The sequence below is a fragment of the Amblyraja radiata genome, chromosome 23, assembly GCF_010909765.2.
Source record: "Amblyraja radiata isolate CabotCenter1 chromosome 23, sAmbRad1.1.pri, whole genome shotgun sequence".
In the NCBI taxonomy this organism is placed as follows: Eukaryota; Metazoa; Chordata; class Chondrichthyes; order Rajiformes; family Rajidae; genus Amblyraja; species Amblyraja radiata.
In genome coordinates, this window is record NC_045978.1 from 35,548,690 (window position 1) to 35,563,653 (window position 14,964).

At 48.1% G+C, this 14,964-nt stretch overlaps 1 protein-coding gene across 4 annotated transcripts in view; it reads left to right on the forward strand.

Annotated features, from left to right (window-relative positions):
* elmo2 (engulfment and cell motility 2) overlaps window positions 1–14,964 on the forward strand; it is a 130,488-nt gene that overhangs the window by 49,401 nt on the left and 66,123 nt on the right. For all 4 annotated transcript variants that reach the window (XM_033042032.1, XM_033042034.1, XM_033042033.1 and 1 more), the window contains exons 2-3: window positions 68–224; window positions 11,500–11,540. In XM_033042032.1, coding sequence (XP_032897923.1) covers window positions 147–224; window positions 11,500–11,540 — 119 coding nt within the window. In that variant the 5' untranslated portion in view covers window positions 68–146. The remainder of the gene's footprint in view (window positions 1–67; window positions 225–11,499; window positions 11,541–14,964) is intronic.

The window sequence follows — 14,964 nt, forward strand, 5'->3', positions numbered from 1 at the left end:
AGGTGTGAACAGTTGAAAAATGTACTTAATTTTGGTAGATTTTTAATTCCAAATTATTTTTGCACAGATTTGAGCTCCCAATGTGTCCCCATGCTGGTCGGTCTCTTTGAGTTGCAGTAGAAGAGTTGCTGGACGGTCTGTTCCCAATGCCACCCCCGTCAGACATTGTGAAGGTGGCAATCGAATGGCCAGGAGCTAATGCCCAGCTGATCGAAATAGACCAGGTGAGTGGCTGTGGTGCTGAGCAGAGATCTTGTGATGTGGAAGCTGTGTCATGGGGAAAGAACACTGACATCTATCATCATACAGGCTACCTGAACTGTTGAATATTTCTAGCATTTTCTCTTCTTATTTTGGATTTTCAGTAACTGCATTTTTTTGCTTGTTTGTCAAAAACCACTCTGGACATTTCCACAGTGGAACTGCTGGGATAAACCAGGGTAATTACAGAGGGATCCAAGAAACTGCAGATGCTGGAACCTTGAGGGGAAAAAACACAAAAGGCTATACGATCTCAGCGGGTCAATCAAGATTCAAGATTCAAGAGAGTTTATTGTCATGTGTCCCTGATAGGTCAATGAAATTCTTGCTTTGCTTCAGTACAACAGAACATAGTACGCATGACTACAGAACAGATCAGTGTGTCCATATAGCATTATATAAATATATACACATATGAATAAATAAACTGATAAAATGCAAATAAACAGATAATGGGCTATTAATGTTCAGAGTCCGAGCCAAGTTTAATAGCCTGATGGCTGTGGGGAAGTAGCTATTCCTGAATCTGGTCGTTGCAGTCTTCAGGCTCCTGTACCTTCTACCAGAAGGTAGCGGGGAGATGAGTGTGTGGCCAGGATGGTGTGGGTCCTTGATGATACGGCCAGCCTTTTTGAGGCAGCTACTGCGATAGATCCCCTCGATGGAAGGGAGGTCAGAGCCGATGATGGACTGGGCAGTGTTTACTACTTTTTGTAGTCTTTTCCGCTCCTGGGCGCTCAAGTTGCTGAACCAAGCCATGATGCAACCGGTCACCATGCTCTCTACTGTGCACCTGTAGAAGTTAGAGAGAGTCCTCCTTGACTCTGAAGAAGGGTCCCAATAATATCATAGAAGAAACATAGAAAATGTTCTATCATCTGTTTATTCCCTCAGCAGATGCTGCCTGACCCCCTGAGTTAAACCAGTGTTTTGTATTTTTGATTACTGACAGAGCAGGCACAAGGGTGGAGTGTTGGACAACCAGAGTCACACTGTAGAGCTGTGAGATGAGGACATTATTGGACAGGTGTTGTAGGAGAGAGAATGTTGGATGTGGGGGGGGGGGGGCGGGGGGGGGGGGGGCAGTTAGACAGAGAGGTGGGTGTATTGTGATAAATGTAGGACAGAGCCTCCTTGATTGGGACAAGGTCAATGTCAAAATTCCTTGCTGGTTCCCCATGTGTGCCATTGTGCAACAGGTGAGATGTGCTATGCGGGGCAGTTGTAACTTTCTTTCTGTACTGTAAAGTTCTGTTTGGTCAAAATATTTCTTCTAATGGCAGCTTGGTTGAATGACAGTCCGTATCACTCAGTACATTTGCCAACTACTGTTGAGGGACTTTCTTTCATATTAATTAAGATCTTAATTTGACGGCTTAATCAGGCTATCAACCAGAATATTTGACTGCAAAATGTTAATCCAACACATTGGACTCTTGTTATCCCCACACCTGCTGGAACGTCACTTTGTCTATGTGACATCAAATCTCTGCTGATGAATTTTTTTTTTAATTAAACAATGTGAACCTGTGAATTAAAGTTCTGACCATCTGTCCAATTGTTGCAAATTTTCGTCCGATTATACTCCTGTGTCATGCTTTGAGATGTTGCAATGTATTTTTTAAAACTCCATAAAAATCCATGTTTCCCTCTCTTAATGCATTCTTTAATTCTACTCACTTTAACGACAAACTGAAGACAAATTGGGACATGAAGATGCTGATATTACGTGCTGGTGACTAGCTGAATCTTGTATTTTCTTTATATTTGCCTTTAATTATAGGATATTTGGTTCTTATGATACTCATCCACCAGTGAAGAGTTGACAGATTAGGAAGACTTCAGGCTTGTTTCCAAATCACTGATAGACACAAAGTGCTGGAATAACTTCAGTCTGAAGAAAAGTCCTGACCCAAAATGTCACCTCTCCATTTTCTCCAAAGATGTTGTCTGGCCAACATCTAGACCAAACGTAGGTTGGGCGATCGTTTCGCCGAACACCTCCGCTCAGTCCGCAATAACCTACCTGAACTCCCGGTGGCTCAGCACTTCAACTCCCCCCCCCCATTCCCAATCCGACCTCTCTGTCCTGGGTCTCCTCCATTGCCAGAGTGAGCAACAGCGGAAATTGGAGGAACAGCACCTCATATTCCGTCTGGGGACCTTGCGTCCTTATGGCATTAACATTGAATTCTCCCAATTTGGCTAGCCCTTGCTGTCTCCTCCCCTTCCTTAACCCTCTAGCTGTCTCCTCCCACCCTCCCATCCGCCCGCCCTCGGGCTCCTCCTCCTCCTCCCCTTTTCCTTCTTTCTCCCCCCCCCCCCACCCCCCATCAGTCTGAAGAAGGGTTTCGGCCCGAAACGTCGCCTATTTCCTTCGCTCCATAGATGCTGCTGCACCCGCTGAGTATCCCCAGCAATTTTGTGTACCTTTGATATTCCAGCATCTGCAGTTCCCTTTTGAACACTTTGTCTACTCCACTGCGATATCTCCTCAAGGTATGCCTACTTTGAAGAAGTTCTCCTCCTCTCTCCGGAGACAGTTTCACAACCTCCTCTCTAACTGCACACCTTCTGTGATCCCCCCTGCCCTCCAACTGTACGACCATACCCTTACCCAGACTCGATACCACAGCCACATTTGCTTCCTCGGGGCCTGCCTGCGCCTCCATCTCACACCCCACGGCTTCCAGCTCCAGTTCCCTACCTCCCAGTTCGGACCCCAACCGGACCATCGGTACCGACTGGCTATCCACCGGCATACCAGCAATTCTCCAACCGGGCACTGAGATCCACCCTGGTCGCGATGCGCCGGCACCAACAGGACCTCACATCGACACTCCTTGTACTTCAGGCCTCACTAACCCAGACCTGCAACGGACCCCAGCTGTATTTCATCCGCCGGAAGATCCACCTCTTTAATAAAAAATTCCTGGCCTACCTTAATTCCACCAAGGAACTTAAATTATCCCGACTCCAGGCCGCTCCCGACGCCTACACTCCGCGACTCGACCGCCCGCAGACTCCGGGCCCCAACTCTGGCCCGCATCGCCTGCCCGAGTCCCGCGACGCCATCTTGGCCACTAGGAGCGACTTCCATACTCACCGGGACGCCGCCTTCACCGACCTCCACATCGATGCCGCCGACGACCCTCACCTGCCGACCGATGACGCCCAGCCTCGCAGCCTCTACGGTAACTTGGACTCCCTCCCCATCGCCGATTCCTCCGACATCACCGCCCGACCCGAACTACCCGACATCGCCGCCGAACCGGGGCTCTCTCAACATGGCTGCCGCAACGCACCCGATTCATCTCGCCGCCGACCTTCCGCCCACCGGGACCACCCACGCATCGCCCGCGGACCCCGACTCAACCACCACTGGACTCCGACCATCGGGTCCGGTGACCCGCGCCACTCGACTCCGACCATCGGGTCCGTTGACCCGCGCCACTGGACTCCGACCATCGGGTCCGTTGACCCGCGCCACTGGACTCCGACCATCGGGTCCGGTGACCCGCGCCACTCCACCCCCCTCCAGCAACCCACAGCCGTCGCCTTACCTGGAGCCTGGACTCTGCACTGGGCCTGCAGCCTCCACGCTGCTTACTCCCACTCTCCTGGACTTAACTCCACCGGGTCCTAGCGCCCGTCTGCCCAGCCTTGCCAACCTCAGTGGCTGCTCCACTGACCCTCCCCCATCCCCCCCCAACCATGTCACCCCCGCTCTTCCCCACCCACATTACAGCCCTCTCTCCCCCCCACCCCCTGACCACCCACCACTCCTCCAACACCCACAACCCCCCCCCCCGCACACATCGCCCCTGTCCCCAGTCTACCCACCTGCCTTCCTCTGGCCCCAACTCCCACCCCTGCCGGGTGTTCACCATCCCCCCCGACCTCCCCCTCTCCCCCACCCAACAGTCTGTCCTCAGCAGAGGTCTTACCTTTGTCCCCCTCCGTCCCCATCTCAATGAGTTCCGCGCCCACCATGACTTGGAGCGCTTCTACCGTCGTCTCCGCCTCACAGCGCACTTCCATGGGAAGGAGTCCTCGCCCCCCAATGATGACCCCTTTTCCCGTCTCCAACGCACCCCCTCCTCGTGGAGCCCCCCTCATAAAGTCCCGGCTCTGGAACTCTTCATTCAGAACTGCCGCCGCGACGTCAACCGCCTCAACTTCTCCACTCCCCTGTCTCACTCTAATCTTTCCCCCTCTGAACGCACTGCCATCGAATCACTCCGCAAAAACCCAGATTGGGTCATCAAACCAGCCGACAAGGGAGGTGCCGTGGTAGTCTGGCGCGCCGATCTCTACAAAGCTGATGCCACGCGCAAACTCTCGGACACCTCCTCCTACTTACCCTTGGACCATGACCCCACTGACGAGCACCAGGCCACCATTTCTAGCACCATCACCGACTTCATCAATTCCCACGCCCTACCTGACCAAGCTTCCAACCTCATCGTTCCCCAGCCCCGCACGGCCCGTTTTTACCTTCTCCCCAAAATCCACAAACCCGGCTCTCCCAGCAGACCCATTGTCTCTGCGTGTTCGTGCCCCACCGAACTCATCTCCACATACCTTGACTCCATCCTATCCCCCTTGGTCAAATCCCTCCCCACCTTTGTTCTAGACACCTCAGACACTCTCCGCCGCCTCCACGCATTCCACTCTCTGGGCCCTCACCCCCTCATCTTCACCATGGATGTCCGGTCACTCTACACCTCCATCCCCCACCAGGATGGCCTCGGAGCCCTCCGGTTCTTCCTCGACCAGAGGAGCAACCTATACCCAGCCACTGACACTCTCCTCCGCTTAGCGGAGTTGGTCCTCACCCTCAACAACTTTACATTTGACTCCTCCCATTTCCTCCAAACACAAGGCGTAGCTATGGGCACACGCATGGGCCCCAGCTACGCCTGCCTCTTTGTCGGGTACGTTGAACAATCCTTGTTCGAGACGTACCAGGGCCCCATCCCCGACCTCTACCTCCGTTACATTGACGACTGCTTTGGTGCCACCTCCTGCACCTACACACAACTGACTGACTTCATCCACTTCACCACCAACTTCCATCCGGCACTCCAATACACCTGGACGATTTCCGACACTTCCCTACCATTCCTTGACCTCACCATCTCCATCGCAGGGGACAGACTCCTGACCGACATACATTACAAACCCACTGACTCACATGGCTATCTGGACTACACGTCTTCCCACCCTGCCCCCTGTAAAGACTCCATCCCCTACTCCCAATTCCTCCGCCTACGCCGCATCTGTTCCCAGGATGAGACATTTCATACCAGGGCATCGGAAATTTCCTCGTTCTTCAGGGAACGGGGATTCCCCTCCGCCACCATAGATGAGGCTCACACCAGGGTCTCATCCATACCCTGTAACACTGCTCTCTCTCCCCATCCCCGCACACGCAACAAGGGCAGAGTCCCTCTGGTCCTCACCTTTCACCCCACCAGCCGGCAAATACAACACATAATCCTCCGCCATTTCCGCCACCTCCAACATGACCCCACCACTCGCCACATCTTCCCATCTCCCCCCATGTCTGCCTTCCGCAAAGACCGCTCCCTCCGCAACTCCCTCGTCAATTCTTCCCTTCCCTCCCGCACCACCCCCTCCCCGGGCACTTTCCGTTGCATCCGCAAGAAATGCAACACCTGTCCCTTCACCTCCCCCCTCGACTCCATTCAAGGTCCCAAGCAGTCGTTCCAGGTGCGACAAAGGTTCACCTGTATCTCCTCCAACCTCATCTACTGCATCCGCTGCTCTAGATGTCAGCTGATTTACATCGGTGAGACCAAGCGTAGGTTGGGCGATCGTTTCGCCGAACACCTCCGCTCAGTCCGCAATAACCTACCTGAACTCCCGGTGGCTCAGCACTTCAACTCCCCCCCCCATTCCCAATCCGACCTCTCTGTCCTGGGTCTCCTCCATTGCCAGAGTGAGCAACAGCGGAAATTGGAGGAACAGCACCTCATATTCCGTCTGGGGACCTTGCGTCCTTATGGCATTAACATTGAATTCTCCCAATTTGGCTAGCCCTTGCTGTCTCCTCCCCTTCCTTAACCCTCTAGCTGTCTCCTCCCATCCGCCCGCCCTCGGGCTCCTCCTCCTCCTCCCCTTTTCCTTCTTTCTTCCCCCCCCCACCCCCCATCAGTCTGAAGAAGGGTTTCGGCCCGAAACGTCGCCTATTTCCTTCGCTCCATAGATGCTGCTGCACCCGCTGAGTTTCCCCAGCAATTTTGTGTACCTTCGATATTCCAGCATCTGCAGTTCCCTTTTGAACATGTTGTCTGGCCTGATGGTTTAAACCAACATTGTTATTTCAAACCTCTGAGTTGGATAATTTGGCCAAGCTGATGCACTATCTTCAAAACCCTGATCTAGGGCATGTGCTGCTGGTTACCATCCATTGACTTTGGTGTCAAATGAAAATGAAATCCTGTTTTGTTACTGCTATAATTTTAAGGATTGGGAATAAGCAAGCCTGGATGGGCCCCATGCATCTGCTTGGCCTATTAATTTGTTAATATCTACTTGTCCACTGCACCATTGCTGCTCTGCCATTCTCCATATCCCTTAACTCTCCTGTGCCAAAAATCTATTCGTCTCAGATTTGAACATAGACTTCCCATGCATGCTTAACTTTTGCAGTTAAAATTGTTATACTGCTCACCATGACTGTGTACTTCAAGGATAGCTTGTACCCTGCGGCGTTAAGATACCTGCACTTTGATCTCTATGTAATGTCCCCAAATGTCGTCATATGATATTTTATAATAAAAGGCCCAAACCTATAGGCACCCCCCTCCCTCCCCAGTCCCTCACAGGTCACAGTTCTTCTGGGTAGGGGACGAGGGAGTGAGAGTAGAATGGAGCAGGTATGGTTGAGGGGAACCCATATTTTGCAAAAAAAAAACTTTTTGGTAGCACTAATATGAAAAGTGTAATCCATAGAATATTCTAGTTAGATTATTCTAATCCGTCAGAATAGGTAAAATGCAGCCATAGGAAAGGTGGGAATGGATTATTTTGCAGGATTTAAGATTGGTGGGTGCACAATTAGGTTTGCTACAGGGTTCTGTGAGTTTGTAATGGGTACTGGTTACCAACCTGTGCTCCGCTATGGAGATGAAATCAAGGAAGGGAACAGTTAGAGATGGACCATGAAGGTGAGTGTGGTATCGGGGATGACGCAGGATTCAGCAAAGACCACACCGACGCTTGCAATGGAATGAACTTGTGATATGTTTTATTGACATTGACCAGGAAGTCCAAGACCGCACGGGGGCATTGTCCCTTGTTGTCATGGAGCATATACGGTAATGCTGGCAATCTCCGACTTGTCCCGGGAGCTCAGTCTTTGTCTAGAAGGAGGAGATGTAGTGATCTCTGGCTTCTCTCTGCAGTTCACTCTTGCCTCTAGAGGAAGCGTTGGCAGTCTCTGGCTCATCCTGACAGCTCAGTCTTTGCCTCTGTGGGCACAGTACCTCATTGTCTGTAGGCAGGAAGAGGCATTGGCTGTCTGAGACTTCTTCCTGGCAGATCAGTCTTGACTACCCCCCACGTTTTGTAATCCGGATTTTGAAATTCGGTGAGAAAAAAATCTATTAAATATCTCTGCTTTCCACGAGACAGTGGGGATGGGACTGACGATCGAGGGTGCCGATTGGACAAGAGAGATGTCAGTCAGCAGGCATTGGGGGGTGGGGGGGGGAACATGATGATTCAGTGCAATGATTGGAGGAGGGAGGCGTCGGTGGCACTGGTGGCCTCGGGTTAATCCCAGTGGCTCAGTCTTCCTCGAACCTAGCAGGATGGTGTACCGCTTTCTCTCCCTTCCTCTCCCTTATTTTTCTTCCTCTTTCTCTCATGCTTCTTCTCTCACCCCTTCATTTCTCCCCTGTGGCTGGAATGCCAGGGTTTTCTAGGGAGTAAGCTGATGAGGTTCAGGTGGGCCACTGTCAGCCAGTGATGGGGATCAGAGCGGCATCCGAGAGAGGTTAAAACTTGCCGTGGGATCTTCCATCACCCGGCGAGGGCTTCAACATCGGGAGCCTTGATCGCCTCTACGCAGCAATTTGACCGCGGGGCGATGGAAGACCCAGCAGCCGATTTTAAGCCGCGCCAGGCCGGGCAATGAAAGGCCCCGCGAACGGGCCGTTTTAAGCTCCGCTCTATGATCTTTGCTCCACCAGGACATCTCCCTCCTCCAATCACCGCGCTCTATCCTCAGTCCCACCCCCCTACATCTGCCTCTGACCGACACCTCCCTCCTCCAATCATCGCGCTGAATCATCATGTCCCCCCACCCCCCCCGAGCCACTTACGCGAACTTCTTCAGCAAAAAGAGCTGAAGAAGATCCTGAACCATGTGTCTGTTCCCTGTGCAGATACCTAACCCACTGAGTTCCTCCAGCACTTTGATTTTGCTTGCGTTAAAGAAGAAGTTGTTCATTGGAAGATTATGTTTGGTGCTCAGGTGCTTGAGCAATATCTCATCTTTTGAATCAACATATTATATCTCCCATGACTCATTGCTAAATCACACTGCCTTTCAAGTTTAACAGGTCATCAACCTGTAATAACTTTTTTTTGCTCAGCATAACTGTTGCCTGACCACCTGAGTATTTATAACATTCTGTTTTATTTTATATTTCCACCGCCTACAGTTTTTATTTTGCTTTCTAGCAGTGATAATCTAACATGGTTCTTCAGCCTATGGGGACTAAATGAAGTTATGAATATGAATCAAAAAGATGAGAACTGTCGGATCAGAAAAGTCAGTCGTAGTTCATTTGCTGTCTTCGGATGGAGCAATAATGAGAATGTGGTCAAACTCCAGTAACTGATCTCTAACAATCAGCCTCCCAAAACCATAGGCATTATGTAAGGGAAGATTCTCATAATAAAGTGCTTTGGTAACCCCAGGCAAAGACACTTCTTTCCTCCGCAAACTACACTTTGCATGATAAGTGCTCAGAAGCTGCATGCAATTGCAGCTCCCCCAATAAGGCCCCAGGAGAAACTATAAATGGAAACAGTGGGCAAAATAACTGGTGCTTCAAATTCATATATTATGTAGGATTGACTATTTGTGCTCGTTGTTTGCTCAAACTAGTATCAGTTTTCTTGGTCATTTTTATCAGCATTAATATCCTATATTCTGTGGTAACATATTTGTGCCCTTAAGTGTTTTTATACTACTTGCTTCAGCCGCTCTCTAGGAGTGAGTTCAACATTCTCACCATGCTGTGGATGAGAGTTTCTTCTTAATTTTACTTATGGATTTCTTGGTGACTGGTTTTATATTGATGGCCTTCAGTCACCCCTTTCCCACTTGGAAGCATTCTCTCTAATAACAACTTGAACAAAGCTTCCATAATGTTGTGGACCTCTACCAGGTAAACTTTCAGCTGCTTTAAAGACCTATATGACCCGGTATATTCATATTTTCCCGATATTACTTGCACCTCTATTGTCCTTGTAAATACTTTCTGCACCCTCTTTACTGCTATCATATTTATTTTTTTAATTACAAACCAGCTAACCAGGTTTTGATTTTGTGTTTAGCACAATTTCTCTACTCTTGGGTTATTTTCCTCCAGATGTAAATCTGAATGTGGAATTTGCTTCCTTTTTAACAACCTTTCAAATCAGCAGTGCAACTGCTAGTGATTGGTTTTGTACTTCCTTTGTTCCCTTCAGGGCCTGAGCCACTTGCGCGATTTTTTTTTCCGGCGATTGCCGGCACCCTTCATAGTCGCAGCAGGTCGCAGATCACGGGGTGACACCTTCTTCTTCTTTCGTGTGGCGTGCACAGCCTAAAGTTGTAGGACAACTTGTTCTATTTGATCTTCTGTTTGTGCACGTCGAGTTGATTGCAGTAGTCGAAACAGGGCGGACCACGTGAAGGTTGCAATCTTCCACCCCGGGTGACGCCTATATGGTCGAGAGTAGTCGCCCAAAGAGTCGTACCGTTTTCTGGTCACGCCGGATTTTCCACAATTTGAACATTTTCGGCGACCTGCTGTGACTATGACGGGTGCAGGCAGTCGCCGAAAGATTGTGTAAGTGGAAACAGGCCAATTTACTCTTCTCTGGGTTCAACCTCTGCAAAATAAATTACCTTTCTTCTACAAAATACCTATCTTGTCTTTATCTGTGTTGAACTTAATTTTAAAATTGTGGGTCTGTTCTGCAACTTATTAATGCCCTATAATTTTCAGCTTTTCACCCAATTTGGTGTCATCAGCAGCTTTAGAAAATGTCATCCAGATATATGTCATCCAAATCGTTAATATAAATTGTGGACATCAGTTATTCGAGCACTGACTCTTACATGAACACCACTGCCCCTCTTCACACTTTCCGCTATGATTGATGCACTTTACTGCTATCCATCCTAAAGCCACCTGGCTATACCTTTGCAGACTGTCCACTGGCTTGTTATCTGACATTATTCATGCACCTATTATACCATGCCTTATCAAAGAACCTTTGAAAATCCAGCTGGATTGCAGGTTCCTGTTCCCACCCCAATCTTCCTCATTGTTATTGTTGGTCTCTCTTATTGTGCATCCCTCTATTGTCTGCGTATTGCATGTACATCTTCTTTTGCCCCAGTTGTTCCTGTGTCACTATTCAACTCTGCATGTTTACTTCATCTTTTATCACACTTTTAAATGTTCCCTGTTCTACAAACTGGAAATGGAAGGGGTGGGGTGGAGCAAAAAGCTGCAGGTTTTAAAAAGCTGAAATAAAAACATTTACGTGATTGGAGACTCAAGACTGCAGATGGTGCAATCAATCTTGAGCAGAAACAATGGATTTGAGGCACCCAGCTGGTCAGGCAGCATCAAGGGGATGATTTTCTGAGTGTTCCTAACTTTTTTGTTAATATACGAAAGAGGAAGATGTAGGGGAAAGGGATGGATGTAGGGAATAAACAAAATCGCATGCGGGAAGTGAAATTTGAAGTTTTTTTTTTGGGTGGGGGGGGGGGGGGAATGTGTGGTTTACTGGAATTGCCTCTATAGAAAGTTGAGAAATGTAACCTCATGTTTATAGGCATTTGTAAGTAAAACCAATACTCCAGTGTCTTTGAGTTGCTGACGAATTGGACATTTAGTGTAACTGCTGTAAGATGAATGTGATCTGAAATGTTACTTGCTTGAGTTGGTTGGTAACTTTTAAACTTTTTCTTCTTTGCAGAAAAAACCACTGATTGCAATAATCAGAGAGGTTTGCGATGGGTAAGTACTACAGTGCCAAAGCAACATGGGTTTAAAAAAAGCTGTCCAATTTTGTAATTGGCAAAATGACAATGCTATTCAGTAGGTTGTCAAAGAAATAGAAAGGTATACAATGACTGTTAAATGAAGATTTGTGGGAGGGATTTTGTATTGAATGTTGCATTTAACTAAGTGTCGGTAAACTTGTATGAATAATGAATTGGTAATATTATTTTGTACTTGTAAAAATTATGCAGATAATACCAAGGCATCCAGTGATGATATGTAGAACATTGTACATGTTTTTGCTGGCTGTAAAACAAAGGTGTTCAGCTGTGATATTAGCTTTGCTTTGTGGAAGTTTAAACCGAAGTTGACTGTTGTGTTTGGCTACAACGTAATTGATTCACGTCTGTTATGATTTAGTTTAGAGATACAGCACGGAAACAGGCCCTTCGGCCCACCAGGTCCGTGCTGACCAGCGATCCCCGCACATTAACACTATCCTACACCCACCAGGGACAATTTTTACATTTAGCAAGCCAATTAACCTACAAACCTGTACGTCTTTAGAGTGTGGGAGGAAACCGAAGATGTCGGAGAAAACCCACGCAGATCACGGGGAGAACGTACAAACTCCATACAGACAGCACCCGTAGTCAGGATCGAACTCGGGTCTCTGGCGCTGCATTCGCTGTAAGGCAGCAACTCTACCGCTGCTCCACCGTGACCGCCCTGGTCTCTACTGCACAAGTCAATAGCATTCCTCAATATGGAGTACTTTATTTATTAAATATTTATTAACCTTCATTTAATAAGCCTGTTTTTGGTGAGACAGAGATTGCACATGCTGGGATCTTGAGGGGAGAGAACAGATGAAGTTTTGGGTCAGGCCCCTTCTTCAGACTGGAGTAGGGGGAAGACTGGTGGAAAAATGTGATGGTGGTTGGGGCAAATCTGGCAAGTGATAGCTGGATGCCGGTGAAAGGGGGGGGGGGGGTTGACTGGAAAACCAGTAGAGTGAGTGACAAAAGCCAGAGGTGAAAAGGAGACAAAAGGGTGTCAGATAAAGAAAGAGGAGGATTGAAATATAAGGTGGATGGCGGGATGTGGGGAGGTGTGGGATTGGGGACAAGTGGAAAGAAGGAGGATAAAAGTGAAATATGGATTTTTTGAATGAGAGTTCAGTGTGGGGAAAGGGGCAGGGTGTCCAGGGTGATGGGAGATGGTGAAAGAAATGGGGTGGGGGTGGAGGCATGTGAGCCTGTCTCATTTGAAAGGGCTGCTAGGGTTTCTCATCTGGAAGTACGACTGGGGTACAAGCTGTCTGTGCTCCCAATGTGGCGTCCTTTAAATGACCATATATTTGAGTCCCATGTTTCCCTTTTATTTGTCCTCTCCCACCACACCCGTTGCCATGGATATCTATCCCTTACACCTCCCCTTTCCTTATCCAACACTCTTGTGTCTCCTTTTCACTTGTAGCCTTTGTCACTTACTGCATCCATCAGCCAATTCCCCCCCCCCCCCCCCCACGTATCCTCCGACCACTTGCCGGGCTTTGCCTCATCCCCACTGCCCTATTTCTAGCCTTCTCCCCAACTCCATCAGTCTGAAAAGGCTCCCATCCCAAAATGTCATCAGTCCGTTCCCTCTTTGTTTGCTGCCAGACCCATTGAGCGATTTTGTTTTATCGTCTATTTGAAAGGCATTATTGCAGCAAAAATGTGCTTATATGCTAAAAATCTGTCAGCTCTCAGCTTGAATCCAAACCTGCTGTGATGTTTAATTTTTATACCTTTTATCTTGCACACTCTACATGTGTTGTATTATGTGAATGTAGAAGTAGAAAATCGCCCCATAATTAGCTCCAGTTTCTTTGTACCTTGACAATTTGCTGTTTTTCCTCAATTTGTTATCAATTGGTTGCACTCCTGTTACCAAAATCCTAATTCCCTAGGATTTGGAAAGGAAATTCCAGACCTTTGGGCCTCCGAGAGAAGAAAATGTTGGATGTAGATGGGCGTGATGTGATGTGATGCCCCTAGTCATCAGCTTAGCACATAGAATGGTGCCTTAGGTAAAATGCCCATGGGTTTGCTGCCAGCTGAATTGTAACCCAGAGCATTAGAGCTGAAGAACATTTGGATGTGTTGCCTGGTTGGTGTGGAGAGAGTTGGGAAAGTGGAGGGAGGGGGGGTGTGTTGAGACGAGAAGGGGAGATGGAGAAATTTGGAAAGTGGGTCGTCATAATCAGCCTCACAACTGAAATTCAAAACTTTCCTAATTGCATACAGTGACTCGTTTCAGGGCCAGTTACTTGTATCTCTTGATAGCTGATAGTCGCTTTTAACTTCACGTTTGTCCCTTGTTTAAAAGACTGCCCAACAGGGTTCTGCCGCTGCGTGATTACTCCCAAGGCAACTGGATCGTAAATCTCCCTGCTTTTTTGGTGCTGTGGACCTTTCTATCTCTGTATCCCTTCTTCCTACCTCAAGATCCTTTTCAACCAAAGTTATTTGTCAAATATTGAAACTGCTCTCCATATCTGATGCTAGATGCTGTTGAATGAGTAATTGGAGGTTCTACCACATTAAATTGGCTCTATAAATGAAAGTTACCATATTTATACCTTTTTATGTCCATGAACCAACCCACTTTGCGTGCTGTTCAGGAAGAGACCACACACAAGAAGGAATTTTGTTCCCAGTGGCCCACTGCTGTCAGAGCCAAGCCATCTAGACTAATGCAATCTAATTTGTTCCAGCCTGCAATCATTGAGTGAGAGATGGATGGGAATTGTAAAAGCAGTGATTAACTCCAGCACTATTGTCTACATTTGCTTTTTCAATGTAACCTTAACTCAAGTCTGTGTGTGGGAAGTACGTTTATTCAAGCTGGTGAACATTACTGAATGTTCGTGCATCTCTGGAGAAATCCCTGTGTGTGTGTGTGTGTGCTCCAGGTTGTACTGCTCTCTGTGGTGCTTTCTGAACCCTCTGATCTCAAATCTGGAGGGGATAATAGGTTGAAGGAACCATTATCAATTGAAGGGACAAAAGGAATCCAGAGTCGCGGGATGCTGTGGAGGGAAGGGTGCAGGAACTAGCTTCACTATTGACCAACCTGGCTGTGTCTGGTCCATTACCCTGGGACACTGCAGAGCAACGGAGGAGCAGGCTGCAGCGTTGCTGAGATGGAAGGGAGCTGAGTTACCTTTGCAGTTTGTGTGCGATGACCCATGATGCTGATTACTGTGGAGGAGATGTTGAGGATTAAGAGCTGGAGAATATTTCCTTAGTGTCAATGTCCTCTTAAAAAAATATATATATATTTTCACGCTGGTTTTGACTGGATGTTATCAGAGTAATTAGTGCTCAAGGGTGGTTAGTAGCATCTGTTTTTTTATTATTCGATGAGCCAAAGCAGGTGACTAGAGTTGAGG